General features: G+C 40.0%; 1 protein-coding gene across 3 annotated transcripts in view; it reads left to right on the forward strand.

Moving 5' to 3' along the window:
* ALG9 (ALG9 alpha-1,2-mannosyltransferase) overlaps positions 1-14,534 on the forward strand; it is a 98,053-nt gene extending 83,519 nt beyond the window's left edge. For all 3 annotated transcript variants that reach the window (XM_019469193.2, XM_053900514.1, XM_053900515.1), the window contains exons 15-16: positions 10,780-10,898; positions 11,185-14,534. In XM_019469193.2, the coding sequence (XP_019324738.2) occupies positions 10,780-10,898; positions 11,185-11,222 (157 nt within the window). In that variant the 3' untranslated portion in view covers positions 11,223-14,534. The remainder of the gene's footprint in view (positions 1-10,779; positions 10,899-11,184) is intronic.
* Positions 14,535-16,077: the final 1,543 nt, after the last annotated feature.

Raw genomic sequence — 16,077 nt, forward strand, 5'->3', positions numbered from 1 at the left:
CCTGGCTGTTCCCTGGTGGGAAGAGCAAATCCCCAGGAGCAGGCAGCGAGGTCTGAGGGGTCTGTGAGCCACACGGAGGGAAGCGGTTCCCCTGCTACCCTGCAAGGAGGGCATTTGGCACGGTCTCACCACAGGCAAAGGTCCCAGTGGACCTCAGAGAATACAATTGTGGTATTGAAACAAAAAACACAAGGGTGTGGTGAAACCTGATGCAGGTTGTGTGTTTACCAGAATCCCTGAAATGCTGCTGCTACGCACAAACTTATTCTGGGGCAAACCAGCATCCAGCCACAACCTCTGAGTGTCTATAGCAGCGTGATTGTAGGAATGTTCCCAGGGGCAACCTGGCATCTGGCCATTTCTTGGTGAGACTCTCCCCTAGAGGGTTGGAGAGGGTCTAAGCCGCAGGGCCCTCAGAAGTGAGGGGTTTGGAAACAGCCCCATCTGAGATAAAATTCATGAGGGCACTGCTGCCTGGAAGGCTAATGGCTTGGACATGGACACTATAGAAGCAGGGAGTTGCCAGAAGCTGGAGACAAATGAGGGGTGCTTGATTGCTAGCCAGGTAGAGCACAGAGTTCTGATGCTAGAGACTGGTAAGCTGGGTGATGCCATTTTCACCTCTCCCACGCATGTGCATACATGGGCACATGTGCCACACTGAGCCACCCCAGTAAGCTAAGTAGCACCACCTAGTGGAGAATGGAGCTACTACACCAAGCCCTGCCCAACTGTACCAAGCAAGCCCTAGAGGACCACCACAAGTCCCTCTGCCTGCTTAGGGTACGGAATATAAAGTGCTTCATAGTTTGACTTCTAGGGGAATCTGGATGTAATTTCATTCAGATTTCATTCTTTTCACTGGTCCATATGTTGTGTGTGTGTGTGTGTGTGTGTGTGTGTGTGTGTGTGTGTTCTTGGATACAGAAAGAGAAAACATTTTTATTTTCCATTTTTATATAAATTTAAAAAAAATTTTACTATTTTTTGCAGATTTATTTTTTATTCTATTTTACCTTCTCCAATTCATTTAATTCTATTTTATTGTATACATATTCTTAATTTTTAAACAATTTTTACTTTTTTTTTCTTTTCTTTCCTTTTTTCCTCTATGCAATCAAGCTTCTTTCAATACCCAGACCAAACTATACCTAGGAGCTAGTTTCTTTCATTTGATTTTTTGGTGGTGTTTTTAATCTTTTTAATTTTTATGCTTTTTCTTCCTCCAAAATGACAAAATGAAGGAATTCACCCCAAAAGAAAGAACAGAAAGAAATGACAGCCAGGGACTTAACATGAGTAGAAGCAAGATGTCTGAATTAGAATTTAGAACCACGATGGTAAGCATCCTAGCTGGGGTTGAAAAAAGCATAGAATCCCTTTCTGCAGAGATAAGAGGTGAAGTCTAGTCAGGACGAAATTAAAAAATGCTATCACTGAGATGCACTTGGAATGCCACAGCAGCAATGATGGATGAAGCAGAGCAGTGAGTCAGTGATAATAGAAGACAAAGTTATGGAGAATAATGAAGCTGAAAAAAAGGGGAAGTAAGGTAAAAGAGCACGATACAAGAATTAACTCAGTGACTCACTAAAAAGGAATAACATCCGAATCATTTGAGTCCCAGAAAATGGGGAGAAAAAGTGGTAGAAGGTTTTTTATGTGAGCAAATCATAGCAGAAAACTTTCCTAACCTGAGGAAAGACACAGACATCAAAATCCAAGAAGCACAGAGAGCTCCCATTAGATTCAACAAAAACCAATAATCAACAAGGCATATCTTAGTCAAATTCACAAAATACACAAAGAATTACACAACAAGGGAAAAAAAGTCCTTAACCTGTATGGGAAGACAGATCAGGTTCACAGGAGACCTATCCACAGAAACTTGGCAGGCCTGAAAGGAGTGGTAGGATATATTCAATGTGCTAAATTGGAAAAATATGCAGCCATTATTCTTTATCCAGCAAGGCCGTCATTCAAAATAGAAGGAGAGATAGTTTCCTAGACAAACAAAAAGTACAGGAATTTGTGATGACTAAACCAGCCCTGCAAGAAATTTTAAGGGGATTCTCTGAGAGGAGAAAAGATGAGACAAAACAAAACAAAAAAAAGACTAAAAGCAACAAACACTAGAAAGGACCAGAGAACACCACCAGAAATTCCAGCTTTACAGGCAACACAATGGCAATAAATTCAGATCTTTTGGTACTCACTCTAAATGTCAATGGTCTCAATGCTTCAATCAAAAGACATAGGTTAACAGAATGGATAAGAAAACAAGATCTATTTGCTCTTTAGAAGAGACCCATTTTAGACCTAGAGTCACGTTCAGATTGAAAGTAAGGAATGGAGAACCATCTATCGTGCTAATGGTCACCAAAAGAAAGCCAGAGTAGCCATACTGATATCAGACTAGATTTTAAAATAAAGACTGTTAAAAGAGATGAAGGACATTATATCATAATTAAGAGGTCTACCCACCAAGAAGATCTAACAGTTGTAAACACTTATGCTCCCAACGTGGAAGACCCAAATATAAAAATCAATCACAAACATAAACTCAATGATAATAATACCATAATAGTACGGGACTTTAACACCTCACTTAGAGCAATGGACAGATCATCTAAACAGAAAATCAAGGAAACAGTGGCTTTCAATGACACACTGGACCAGATGGACTTAACAGTTGTATTGAGAATATTTTATCCTAAAGCAACAGAATACATATTCTTTTCAAGTTCACATGGAACATCCTCCAGAATAGATCACATACTGGGTCAAATCAGGTCTCAACAAATTCAAAAAGATCAGGATCATACCGGGCATATTTTCAGACCACAGTGTCATGAAACTCGAAATCAACCACAAGAAAACATTTGGAAAGACAACAAATACCTAGAGGTTAAAAAATCCTACTGAAGAAAATGAGTTAACCAAGAAATTAAAAAGGAAATTAAAAAGTATATGGAAGGCAATGAAAGTAACACAACAGCCCAAAACCTCTGGGATCCAGCAAAGGCGGTCATAAGAGGGAAGTATATAGCTGTACAGGTCTTTCTTAAGAAGGAAGAAAGGTCTACACCTTAAAGAGCTGGAGAAAGAAGAGCAAATAAATCCCTAAACCAGTAGAAGACTGGCAATAATAAAGATTATGGCAAAAATCAATGCTTTGGGGGGGAAAAAAAGAACAGATCAGTGAAACCAGGAGCCGGTTCTTGGAAAGAACTAACAAAATTGATAACCCCCTAGCCAGTTTGGAAAGAAAAAGGACCCAAATAAATAATAATAGAGGAGAGAGCACAACCAACACAGCAGAAATACAATAATAAGAGGATATTATGAGCAATTATATGCCAATAAATTGGGAAATCTGGAAGAAATGGACAAATGCCTAGAAACATATACACTACCAAAACTGAACCAGGAAGAAGTTGAGAATTTGAACAGACCCATAACCAATAAAGAAATTGAATTAGTAATAAAAAATCTCCCCCAAAAAACCAGAGTCCAGGGCCAGATGGCTTTCCAGGGGAGTTGTACCAAACATTTAAACAAGAGTTAACTCCTGTTCTTTTGAAGCTGTTCCAAAAAATAGAAATGGAAGGAAAACTTTCAGACTCTGTCTAGGAGACCTGCATTACCTTGATTCCAAAACCAGACAAAGACCCCACTAAAAAGGAGAGCTATAGACCCAATTTTCCTGATGAACATGGATGTAAAAATTCTCAATGAGATACTAACCAACTGGATTTAACAATGCATTAAAAGAATTATTCACCATGATCAAGTGGGATTTATACCTGGAATGCAGGGCTGGTTCAATATCCGCAAATCAATCAATGTGATACATCACATTAATAAAAGAAAGGACGGGGCGCCTGGGTGGCTCAGTCGGTTGGGCATCTGACTTCGGCTCAGGTCATGATCTCGCGGTCCGTGGGTTCGACCCCCGCGTCAGGCTCTGTGCTGACAGCTCAGAGCCTGGAGCCTCTTTCAGATGGTGTGTCTCCCTCTCTCTCTGACCTTCCTCCATTCATGCTCTGTCTCTCTCTGTCTCCAAAATGAGTAAACGTTAAAAAAAATTTTAATAAAAGAAAGGACAAGAACTACATGATCCTCTCAATAGATGTGGAGAAAGCATTTGACAGCATCATTTCTTGACAAAAATCCGCAAGAAAGGAGGGATAGAAGGATCATACCTCAAGATTATAAAAGCCAGATAAAAAAGACCTGCCACTAATAACATCCTCAATGGGGAAAAAATGGAGAGCTTTCCCCCTAAGGTCAGGAACACGACAGGGATGTCCACTCTTGACACCGTTACTCAGCACAGTATTGGAAGTCCTAGCCTCAGCAATCAGACAATACAAAGAAATAAAAAGTATCCAAATCGGCAAGGAGGAAGTCAAACTTTCACTTTTCACAGGTGACATGATATTCTATATGGAAACCCCAAAAGATTCCATCAAAAAACTTCTAGAACTGATCCATGAATTCAGCAAAGTCACAGGACATAAAAACAATGCACAGAAATCGGTTATATGTCTACACACCGGTAATGAAGCAGCAGAAAAACAAATCAAGGAATTGATCCCATTTACATTTGTGACAAAAACCATAAATACCTACGAATAACCCTAACCAAAGAGGTGAAAAACCTATACACTGAAAACTATAGAAAGCTTATGAAAGAAATTGAAGAACACACACACACACACACACACACAAAATGGAAAAACATTCCATGCTCATGGATTGAAAGAACAAATATTGTTAAAATGTTGATACTACACAAAGCATTCTACATATTCAATGCAATCCCTATGAAAATAACATGAGCATTCTTCAGAGAGCTAGAACAAACAATCTTAAAATTTGTGTGGAACCAGAAAAGACCCCAGATAGCCAAAGCAATCCTGAAAAAGGAAACCAAAGTTGGAGGCATCACAATTCCAGACTTCAAGATGTACTACAAAGCTGTAGTCATCAAGATAGTATGGTATTGGCATAAAAACAGACTCTTACATCAATGGACCAGAATAGAGAACTCTTAAATGGACATGTAAACGTATGGCCAAGTAATGTTTGACAAAGGAAATAATATGCAATGAAATGAAGACAGTCTCTTCAGCAAATGGTGTTGGGAAAACTGGACAGCGACATTCAGAAGAATGAACCTGGACAACTTTCTTACACCATACACAAAAACTCAAAATGGATGAAAGACCTAAATGTAAGACAGGAAGCCATCAAAATTCTAGAGGAGGAAGCAGGCACAAACCTCTTTGACCTTGGCTGCAGCAACTTCTTACTCAACATGTCTCCAGAGGCAAGGGAAACAAAAGCAAAAATGAACTATTGGGACCTCATCAAGATGATCAACTTTTGCACGGTGAAGGAACCAATCAGCAAAACTAAAAGGCAACCAATGGAATGGAAGAAGATATTTGAAAATGACATAAAGAACTTATCAAACTCAACACCCAAAAAACAAGTAATCCAGTGAAGAAATGGGCAAAAGACATGAATAGACACTTTTCTAAAGAAGACATCCAGATGGCTAACAGACACATGAAAAAAGGGTAAACATCACTCATCATAGAAATACAGATCAAAAACCACAATGAGATACCACCTCACACCAGTCATAATGGCTAAAATTAACAACTCAGGCAATGAAGATGTTGGCGAGGATGCGGAGAAAGAGGCACCCTTTTGCTTTGCCAGTGGGAATGCAAACTGGTGTGGCCACTCTGTAAAAGCAGTATGGAGATTTCTCAAAAAATTAAAAATAGAACTACCCTGTGACCCAGCAATTGCACTACTAGGTATTTATCCAAAGGGTACAGGTGTGCTGTTTCAAAGGGGCCATGCACCCCAGTGTTTATAGTAGAGCTACTGACAATAACCAAAGTATGGAAAGAGCCCAAAAGTCTATCAACAGATTGAATGGATAAAGAAGATGTTGTGTATATAAATATACAATGAAGTATTACTCATCAATCAAATAGAATGAAATCTTCCCATTTGCAACAACGTGGATGGAACTAGAGTGTGTTAAGTGAAGTTAGACAAATATGATTTCACTCCTGTGGAATTTAAGATAGAAAACAGATGAACGGAAAGGAAGGGAGGCAAAAATAATATAAAAACATGGAGGTGACAAAACATAAGAGACTCTTAAATACAGAGAACAAACTGAGGATTGCTGGATGGATTGTGGGTTTGGGAGATGGGCTAAATGGGCAAGGAGCATTAAGGAGGACACTGGTTGGGATGAGCACTGAGTGTTATACATAAGGTGTGAAAGACTGGATTCTCCTGAAATTATTATTGCACTGTATGCTAACTAACTTGATGTAAATTAAAAAAAAAAAAAAAAAAAAAAAAATATATATATATATATATATATATATATATATATATATATATATATTTAAAAGAGACCTCTCAAAGGTTGCCTCTAAGATGAGGAATGAAAATTGAGTTGGACTTAATCATGAGAAGAAGAGGGTGGAAGAGTGTTCGAGGGAGAGGAAGGAACGCATGTGAAGGCTATAGGGTAGGGAGAGACGGAGAGGCGGCTGGCATGGTGGGAGTGTAGTGGGTGAGGAGGGAAATGTGCAAGGTGAGGTGGGGCAAGTAAGTGAGGGCTAGATCTCCTGGGCCTTTGTAGACCATGAGAAAGAGTTTGGATTTTATTCAAGCCATTTTCTGGCTGGTGCTGAGTGGACAGAGCATTTAACCTAAAAGAGCTGTAGATTTGGTTATGAAAGGGCAAGTTGCCTTTCTGTTTAGTATATCTTGGAAATGTTGGATGGGTGAAATGAATTAAGATACAGTAAGTGTGTATCCATACCCATGCAATCCATACCCATGCAATCCTCAGTGTTTGTCCTCGCTTCTCACTGTGTCTATTATCACTTTGAACTTTGGTATCACCTTTTTTTGTTTAGGAAATGCTGTGCCATGGTTACGTATCATTTATATTGTTTCTTCCATGTAGATCACTAGCTCTTTGAGAACAGAAACTTTGGTGTGCTCAGGGAGAGTACCCAAAGCCCTAGACATAGTAAGCACATAGGATTTTTTTTGTTTGTTAAGGATTTGATATTTATTTTAAAAATCCGTCTACTGGTTTTTAAAAACTATTATATGTAGTATGTTTCGCCTACTGTTGTATATGTTGTAAAGTTTCTGTTGTAACAAATGGAAAACAAAGTAGGTTGTTAAAAAAGCAGTATGGCATAAAGTATAAGATAAAACCCTTTTCATAGGGACTGCATAGTTTTTTGTTTTAATATGGTTAAAATTGCCTTTCCAAGTGGCTTTGCAGGTTTCACTTTGACAGTATCTATTTCCTAAATCCTCACCGGTATTTGATTATTTGATGCTACTAGACTTTTTGATTCATGCAAACCTGATTATTGAAAAATTGTGCCTAAATTTACATTTCCCTCATTACCGGTAAAATTGAATATTACTTTCTATATATAGTTAGCCATTTATGTTTCTTTTCTTTGTTCATATTCTTGGTCATTTTTCCTCACGGAGTCATTTATCCTTGACTGCAGGAATGCTTTACATACTCTAGCTACTAATCCTCTCAGATGTATTACAAACATTTTGTCCCAATCTCCTTTATCTTTTTACCTTTTCTCAATGCCTTTTGCATTCAACAGTCATGTACAGTGGCCCTTCTTCTATTTCAGGGCAGTCAGTGTTTTTGGTGATGTCCCACTTATGGCCCAAGATCTCTTTTAGAATTTCTGGGCATGACCTATCAGCACACCAAGAAAAATACTCCATCACCGTGTACTGTCTTGGCTCAATAGACACTTTTCATTTTTTACATTTTTTAGTTTATTTTATAAATAGCTTATATAAATAAGAGTAAGAGGATAGATAAATTCTTCATTTAAAATCTTAATAATTTAAATGTAGCGACCCTGACACTTGGTTCCAGGTTCTCCTCATTTGGAATAGATGGACCTAGATAGATACACACCTGAAATGGATGTCTTTGAAAGCATTTGTCATGCGTGAACCTGGAATATATCCATCTTGTAAATACTGGTTCCCGACTTTAAATCTACCTCCAGTAGGTTCTAACTTAGTACTCCTGGTTCTTCTCACTCTTGCATCATCAAAACGTAACACTAGAATTTTTTAAATCTTTAATGGGTCATAATTTTGTTAAAGAGAGTATAGCTATGTTCTTGGCTCCATAATTCAGACATTTTCATTCTTGAATTTATTAAACGTCAAATGATCCATTGAATTTGCATGTTTGTTTCTCATCTATACTTTCCAGTCACCTTTGTATACTAACCTGTCTTCGGCATTTGTCCATTTATGAGCTGTATCAAGTAAAATTTGGACCCCGGCACAAAAGATGAAAGAATCTCATCCTGCACCCTTTTAGCATAACAGGATGGTCCAGCAGGTTTTCGTTGCAAAATATTGAATAAGTCCTTCCTGTGGAATGACTAAGTGAATGAGAGTCCCTTGTTTTCTTTTTGTTCTGAGAGATCTATTGCTCACTCATCAGTTCTTGAGTTTGAGAAGATTCCTCCTTAGATACTGTATAGAATGTTGTCATCTGAAGACTCAAGAGACTCAAGTTTTACTTAGGGTCAGTGTCCCCATCCACGATAGCATTGCAGGTGCTGCTGCCCTTTGTCTCTTTGTGTCCATCTTCTGATTTGTCTAATGATTGTGACATGTCTCCCTCTGTCTGTTGTCTTCTTATTGCCCTTATGGACAGAAAATTTTAAGATTCTCAATTCTCATCTGTGTTCAATGAAAGCTAAAAGCAGACTACCAAGATGGCGTCTCAGGTCTTTCTACCCCATTGAAAGATGATACAATAATTTGGGTAATGCAGTGAGAAAATTGCAGGATGATGCAATAGTGATTATTTTTGTATCATCCTTTTTGGTGATTTCATCATTTTCCTTTGTCTTACTCGTTTAAAAAAAAAAAAGTTGCAAATAACATGAGATAGAGGGGAAAAAAAAAACCCCTACCGAGATCCTATAATACAGCTTAAATTTATCAAAGGTTGCAGTGGACCCGTATGTAATTACAAGGTAGAATTAGTTTTATTCTATTTTTAAAAATAAGTATAATTTCTCTTTGTTCTTAGGAAGACTCTAAAACAAAATCATGAAATAACAGCCTTCCCACGTAGTAAGGAATTGTTCAGAAAAGAAAGTGAAAAACTCAAAGTGGGCCCAGCAGCCCTAATGTTCTCCTGGAGCCTGAAGGACTGAGCTGGCCGGAAATACACGTGGACTGTGCTCACAGAGCTCTTAGTGCAGAGTCCACTGGAACGGAAATGACACTTAATTAGTCTTAGCGTGTCTTTACTACACTTAAGCTCACAGGAGTTTGCTTTGGCTTATGGCTTTCTGTTCTGACCTTCCCCCTATCTGTGCAGCATGGGCAGAAAGAATAAACTAGCTGCTTTCTGACAGAGGTGGGTGCCCCCGCACTCCTGTTCGTTCTGTTAGCAGGCCCGCTTTATCTCGGGTGTCTCTCTTCTAAGCCTCTTTTCTATCAAAGCCCTCGAACTGTTAGCTGTTGAAGTCAAGCACGTCTCTGTTGAGCACCGAGCACTGCCAGCGTCCCATTTGGGGAGAATCTACGAGGTGTGTATGCCAAGCACGATATCATTGTGTGCAGGCACTGCGGGAGTCTGCCAAACCCAGGGGCAGGCTGCCAGTACAAATGCCACGTTGACATGACATTTACAAGTTTAGAGTCTGGAAGAGGACTGCCAGCGGAGCACTCTTCAGCTGCCTCATTTAGGGTGGCGGTAACTGGGCCAACTTTTGATTTTCAGACTCCAGAAGCATAGTCAAGAAGTAAGACTTCATATAGAATTTGAAACTATCACTGCCACTTTTTCTAGGAAGTGATGAATTTGGTCAGCCCGTTTCTGGGATGTGGGATATGCCCTGGTGCAGGTTAAAAGTGCATAATCCGTAATCAGATCTGGGTCTGAGTGAGGGCTCCATCACTTACGGTGTGACCCTGAGCAAATCCGTCTGCCTGAGCCTCAGCTGCCCACTATAAAGTAGGGATAATATCACTTTCTTCCTGGGGTAATTGGGTGGATTAAATATCTCAAGAAGTGTGAGCACTTTTTCCAGTGCTTGTCCAATAGTGAGTGCTCAGTGATGTGAGGCATTTTTCACATTCTTCAGAAGCTCGTGAGAAATTCAGGTTTGGAGCTATTTGTATGTTTTAGTCACAAGTGGGCATATTCCAGCCTGCCGGGGACATGAGCTTGTGGGGACACTCCCTCTCTGACTCAGGCATTGCCGGCACACTGTGCACAGGAAGCCCAGCACGTAGTTTTCTTTCTCTCTCTAGGGAAACTTAGAACTGGAATCAGAATCATTTGGGCATTTGGCGGAAGGCAGAAACCATTTGGGTGTTAAGAATTTATTCCAGTAATAGCAGTCCTTTGATTGACCTGGAGCTTTTCTATGGCGTATTCTCTGCAAAGGGAAGGCCTCGGGCTGTTCTGAAGGATATTCTGTGGCTTATTAGGGGCACTGTCTTTTCAGTGTTGGTAACAAGGTACTTGGTCTTGATTAAGTCTATTTTCATGATCTAGTAGTTAAAGGACAGGTTTTTCTTTGCTACATATACAGGATATGATCCTCACCACCCTGTTTAGTTAACTTCTGTTCATCATTTTCAACACTGCTAGTAAATTATCTCAAACGATAGAATTCTTTTTTCTTCTTTCTTGTTTTTCAGATCTTCAAAGTTGCTGCGGGCATTCTATGTCCCCTTCCTGTCAGATCAGTATACAGCGTATGCAAACTACACCATCCTCAAACCCCGGAAAGCAAAGCAAATCAGGAAGAAAAGTGGAGGTTAGCAACACTCCTGTGACCCCAAAGGACGACCATCCTGTTAACTAGTGATTGCACTGACAGGACGCCCTCCACATCATCATTTGTAACGTTTGTAATAAAGGCTGTCTGACACAGGATTCTAGAATCTGGGTGCTTTGGGCTGGTCAAAGTAATTCCCCTTCACGTCTTGCTGTGTCTCTGTTCTGCATGTGAACTTTTTGCAGCTAGGCAGGAAAAGGCCTTAACGTCTGGTAGGTATGTTGCTCTACATCTTACTGTTTTTCTTCTGTTCAATATTTACTAGACCGGAGAAGAGCAGAGCCACCTTACAGGAAGAATTGAAAATCCTTGAACTGGATGGCTGCATTAAACTCTCTCTCCATACTTTGGCCTGGCATCTGAGAACTAGCAAGCCTCTTTTGGGCCACACAGGCTTCTCCACCAAAGCTGTTTGGCAGCTCTTAGCAGACCTTACTCAAGTCCTAGTGCTGAAAATGAGCACAGCCTAATTGCCAACCTACATGTCCTTTTCACCTCGTGCAGGACTAAGCTTCTCTAAAGCACTTCACAGGACGAGGACCCTGTCCTGGAGATATCTCAGGAAAAAGGCAACCATTTGAGGAACTGTAACCTAATTTCATTATGTAGGATGCCTCTTATTCTCAGTTTATTTCCTATACAACAAACTGTGTTAAGTTTTCGCATGCTGTTTCTTGAATTCCAGACTTTTCTGTATAAAAGCATCAGCAGAGTAGACCATAACTGTATAGGACATATTTGGGGAAAATTAATTTGATCACTTGGTAGGTAGGTTTGGATGACCTCACATTTTTAAGTAATGTATTTTGAGGCTATTGATGAATTCCCACCCCCCCCCCTTTTTTAAAGAACCCTAGTGGAAAAGGCCACTGTATATTTACAGCACGTATTTTTGAGTCTTATCTATTGCAAAGCACATTCTGCATGGGGCACTTCTAGTCAAATAGGCAATGATAAGGACTTAATTAAAGTGTAATGAGTATATACTGTTACTTTACATACAGTATTTCACTGTTTACAAAGTACTTTCACATGATCTCGTTTGGTCCTCACGGTCACAGTGTGAGGCAGACAAGACAAGTGGTTTGGTCCCCATTTTATAGATGATGAAACAGGCTTTGGGGGGTGGTGGGGAAGGGCAAGTGGCTTGCCCAAGGCCACAGTAAGTAACAGAGCTGGGACTAGAACGTGGGTTCCTGAACTTCTTACCTAAAGCTCTTCCATACTTCCTCTCTTGACTCTGAAGACATTGGAAGACAGAGCGATGGTGTTGGCTAGAGACCTGACTGATAATGTAACTTTCTATTTTAAGGAAGAATTTTCTCTGTGTTTCTTTGAGTTCTTCAGAGCCTCCATTCTGCCTGTGGGTTAGACCATCACAGCAGTGCCCCGTGGTACGGTCCAGCCTGTGTCTGGAAAGTTGTGCTCATGTTTGGAAGTCCTGCTCTTTTGCAGCCACACAGAATCTCCTATCAGTTTCGTTTCTACATAATCAATCTGGGGTCATATTATAGGTGCCTTATTTCTGTAAAGGTAATTATCTAGTAATCTGCAGAGAGGATGAAGAGATTTTTCAGAGCTTTCATCTTTCATTCTTCAAAGAGAAGGGCTTTTCAACAGGAACTGATCCCAAGAGAAGAGAAAGGAAGTCATAGGGAAAGAAATGGCTAGTCAACGTACAAAAAGTCTCCTCCTTGTCGGGATCCCTCTCATGGAATTTCCAGACTGAGGTTGAAGCGCTGGAGAGGAAATAGGTCTAGACAGTACAGAACAGTAACTGCAGAGTGAAGATAAATTGGGGTTCCACTTGCTGCTTTAAAGATTTCTGGTATTTAATTCTCCATACTTGGTTACTGCTTTCCAAGGCGAATATTGGCACATGTGGTCTGACTACAGGGTAGAGAATTTGCAGTGAAATGTCTTGCCACACCTGCAGTAACCATGTGCTGTCTTTCACACTGGCTAAAGCCTTCTACTTTTTGCAGGAAAATAGGAGTCCCATAATGGAGGTCCATGGTGAGTAGCTTTTTTCCTAATCAAAGTGATACATTGATGGTCTCTTTTCTCACCTTGCATGTTTAAAAAAAAAAAAAAATCCTTCTGAGTGAGGACTTACTGTAATAGAGCACAAAAAAAGGTCATGATTGATCAAGGGATTCCTTGGGGATATCTGCTCCTATCCCTTTTAAAACCTGGTTTTGGTTTCCTCTGTTCTAGGTACATCTTTAGTGAGAGCACAATACATTGTGGAACACTGTGCCAAATGCTGTGGGTAAGGGACGTAAAAACCAATGTTGTTCATTTTGAAAATGAGTATTTTTCATGTGATGTTATATAAACACATTTTTGAAAAGTCTCCATCTCAGCAATACAGGGAAGCCAGCTTTGCCTGGGAAAAAGAGTTTCAAAACACCTGGTCAGACAAGTATTTCTCCTCCAGAGGATCTGTGTTTAGCATGAGCTAACTGCTCTGCTCACTTTAAGGATAAAGTATCTGAGGTACTTGTCTTTTCACAGATTGTTGTGTATTGAGAAATATGGAGGACTTTGTTTATTATTCGTAATAAACTTTGATTATGGAGCTAAATGAGGGAGTAGGTGTACTTGACCATTTCAGGGCTTTCTGATCTCTAAATTTTATTTATTTATTTTTTAGTAATCTGTATGTGGGTCTCGAACTCCCAGCCCCAGCACCAAGAGTCACATGGTCTTCCCACTGAGCCAGCCAGGCACTCCCCCGACCTCTTGATCTTAAGCAGCCTTATCTGAACCCCAGATCTTACAACACTGAGTCCCATTACTGAACCAGACAGTGTGGTAGGCATCTATTATCAAAGTGTACCTGGCACCTGAGGGCTGTCATCTGATAAAACAGAAGACTAGTCATTTTAATCTCTTGGGATAATCACAGAAAATGGGAGCCCATACTCTTTATTATTGAATTCAAGTTTAGAAACATTGTTTTAAATCAGGGTGGTTCTTGATCTCAACCATTTACTTGGGACATTTTTGCTGGTTTGGAGTTCTGGGAAAGAACCTTAAAAACTCATGTGGTTTTGTAGCATTATTACATCTGGAGTGACTGTTGGGTCAAAACACTAGTGGCAATCCTTTATTGTGTTTTTGCATTTCGTGGGATTTGAAATAAGAATTCACTGTGATTATGCTGTCTTCTAGCCAGTGTCAGGCACCTCTGCTTTAATTTGGTTATTTTTTTCCGAGGAGGGAAAAGAGACACAATTTAAACTTTGCCTCCACAGCCTATTAAAGCTCATGTGTCAATTCATTCTTATGTTACTACATTAAATGCCTTGAGTAAATGGATAGATGGACGTATGCTCAGCTTTATTCTTTTGCAACAGTAAGATGAGATTTCAGATGCCCTCTGGTGTTTTGGTAAATCTAAATGAATGTTACCTTTAATTTTTCCAGCACATACATTACCATGTAATTCATGCTGCACATGAAATCAGGAAGCAGTACAGTGTTGATGCAAGAGTCTTGTCCAGTTCATTTGTCTTCCTGATCCCTGTACTTTATTCCACGTGTCACTATTTATATCACGTACGTGTGTTTTCTGTAAAAGAAAAAGTTAAATAAATCTTGGCAATTTGATTTTCCTTTCTTAGGCTGGTATCTTCTCGTTTGCTTCTAGCTTTTAAATCTTTGGTGGAGGTTGAAACTCAACTCCTTGCAACTCCCCTACTCTTTAAAAAAAAAATTTTTTTTTAACGTTTATTTATTTTTGAGACACTGAGACAGTGTGAGCAGGGGAGGGGCAGAGAGGGAGACACCAAATCCAAAGCAGGTTCCAAGCTCTGAGCTGTCAGCACAGAGCCCAATGTGGGTCTCAAACCCATGAACTTGTGAGATAATGACCTGAGTCAAAGTCAGACACTTAAATGACTGAGGCACCCAGGAGCCCCAGCATCTCCCCTACCCTGCCTTCTTAAAGGCCAAATAGCACAGAATGTTTCTTCTGAAAACTCCAGGAAGAGGCATTTATTTGTGAAAGTCAGTGAGGATTAGTTTTATTGTACTTGTGGAAAAACCAAGCATAGTGGGAATTACTTCAATGTGTCGGTGTTGTGCATAAAAAGTAATAATCTCCAGATCCATCTTAGGTTTTTCGATTAAAAAGCTCTGGACTGTGATGGTCTTAATATTCATAGAAGTGTGGATTTGGTAACTGTTTAATTTTTATCTATTTTGAGAGAGAGAGAGTGTGAGCAGGGGAGGAGCAGAGAGAGAGGGATACATAGAACTTGAAGCAGGCTCCAGGCTCTGCACTGTCAGCACAGACCCAGATGTGGGGCTCAAACTCATGAACTGTTGAGATCATGACCTGAGCCAGAGTTGGACACTTAACTAACTGACTGAGCCACCCAGGGCCCCCCCACCTTTGTTTTTAATGTTTTGGTTAATATTTATTTAAAAATTTTTTTCATGTTTATTTTGAGAGAGCGGATGCATGAGTGGAGGAGAGGCAGAGAGAATCCCAAGCAGGCTCTGTGCTGTTGGCATGGAGCCCTGTGTGAAGTGTGATCTCATGAACCGTGAGACCATGACCTGAGCCAAAAACCAGAGTCAGATGCTTAACCGACTGAGCCACCCAGGTATCCTGGATCTGATAGTATTTAACACTTAGGTAATTTCCCCCTTTGTTGGAGGTCATCAGGATTAGTAAAAACTTTTTTGTGAATGCATTCCTAACATCATTTCCCTGCCTTGCACCTATAGCTAGTAACTTCTAGTAGTTATTTGGTTTTATATGATAGGTTATCTGTTTTCTTTCCATAGGACCCAAAATGCCCACAAAATTTGGTTCGTTTCATTTCTTTAAAGTCCTTTTAGAGAAGGGTGCTCTACCAATATAATTCCAGGAGAAGTCCACAGCCTTAATTAATTTCTTTCTTTTTTTGGGGCGGGGGTGCCTAGAATGTCCTCATTCTTTCTGTTAATCTTTTCAGGCCAGATTGAGTCTCCCCCTTTTCTATGAAGCTGTTCTAGGCTTGAGGATTACTTCCTTTCCTCACCCTTCATGAGTACCCAGTGTCTTTACTAATGGCATGGAACCTTGACATGTTATCTTTGTAAACCTGTCTTTCAAGAATATTGTTGGCACATCAAGCGGCAAAGACCATATCACACTCCCATT

The sequence above is a fragment of the Panthera pardus genome, unplaced genomic scaffold, assembly GCF_024362965.1.
Source record: "Panthera pardus isolate Hobbes unplaced genomic scaffold, ASM2436296v1 HiC_scaffold_12, whole genome shotgun sequence".
Lineage (NCBI taxonomy): Eukaryota > Metazoa > Chordata > Mammalia > Carnivora > Felidae > Panthera > Panthera pardus.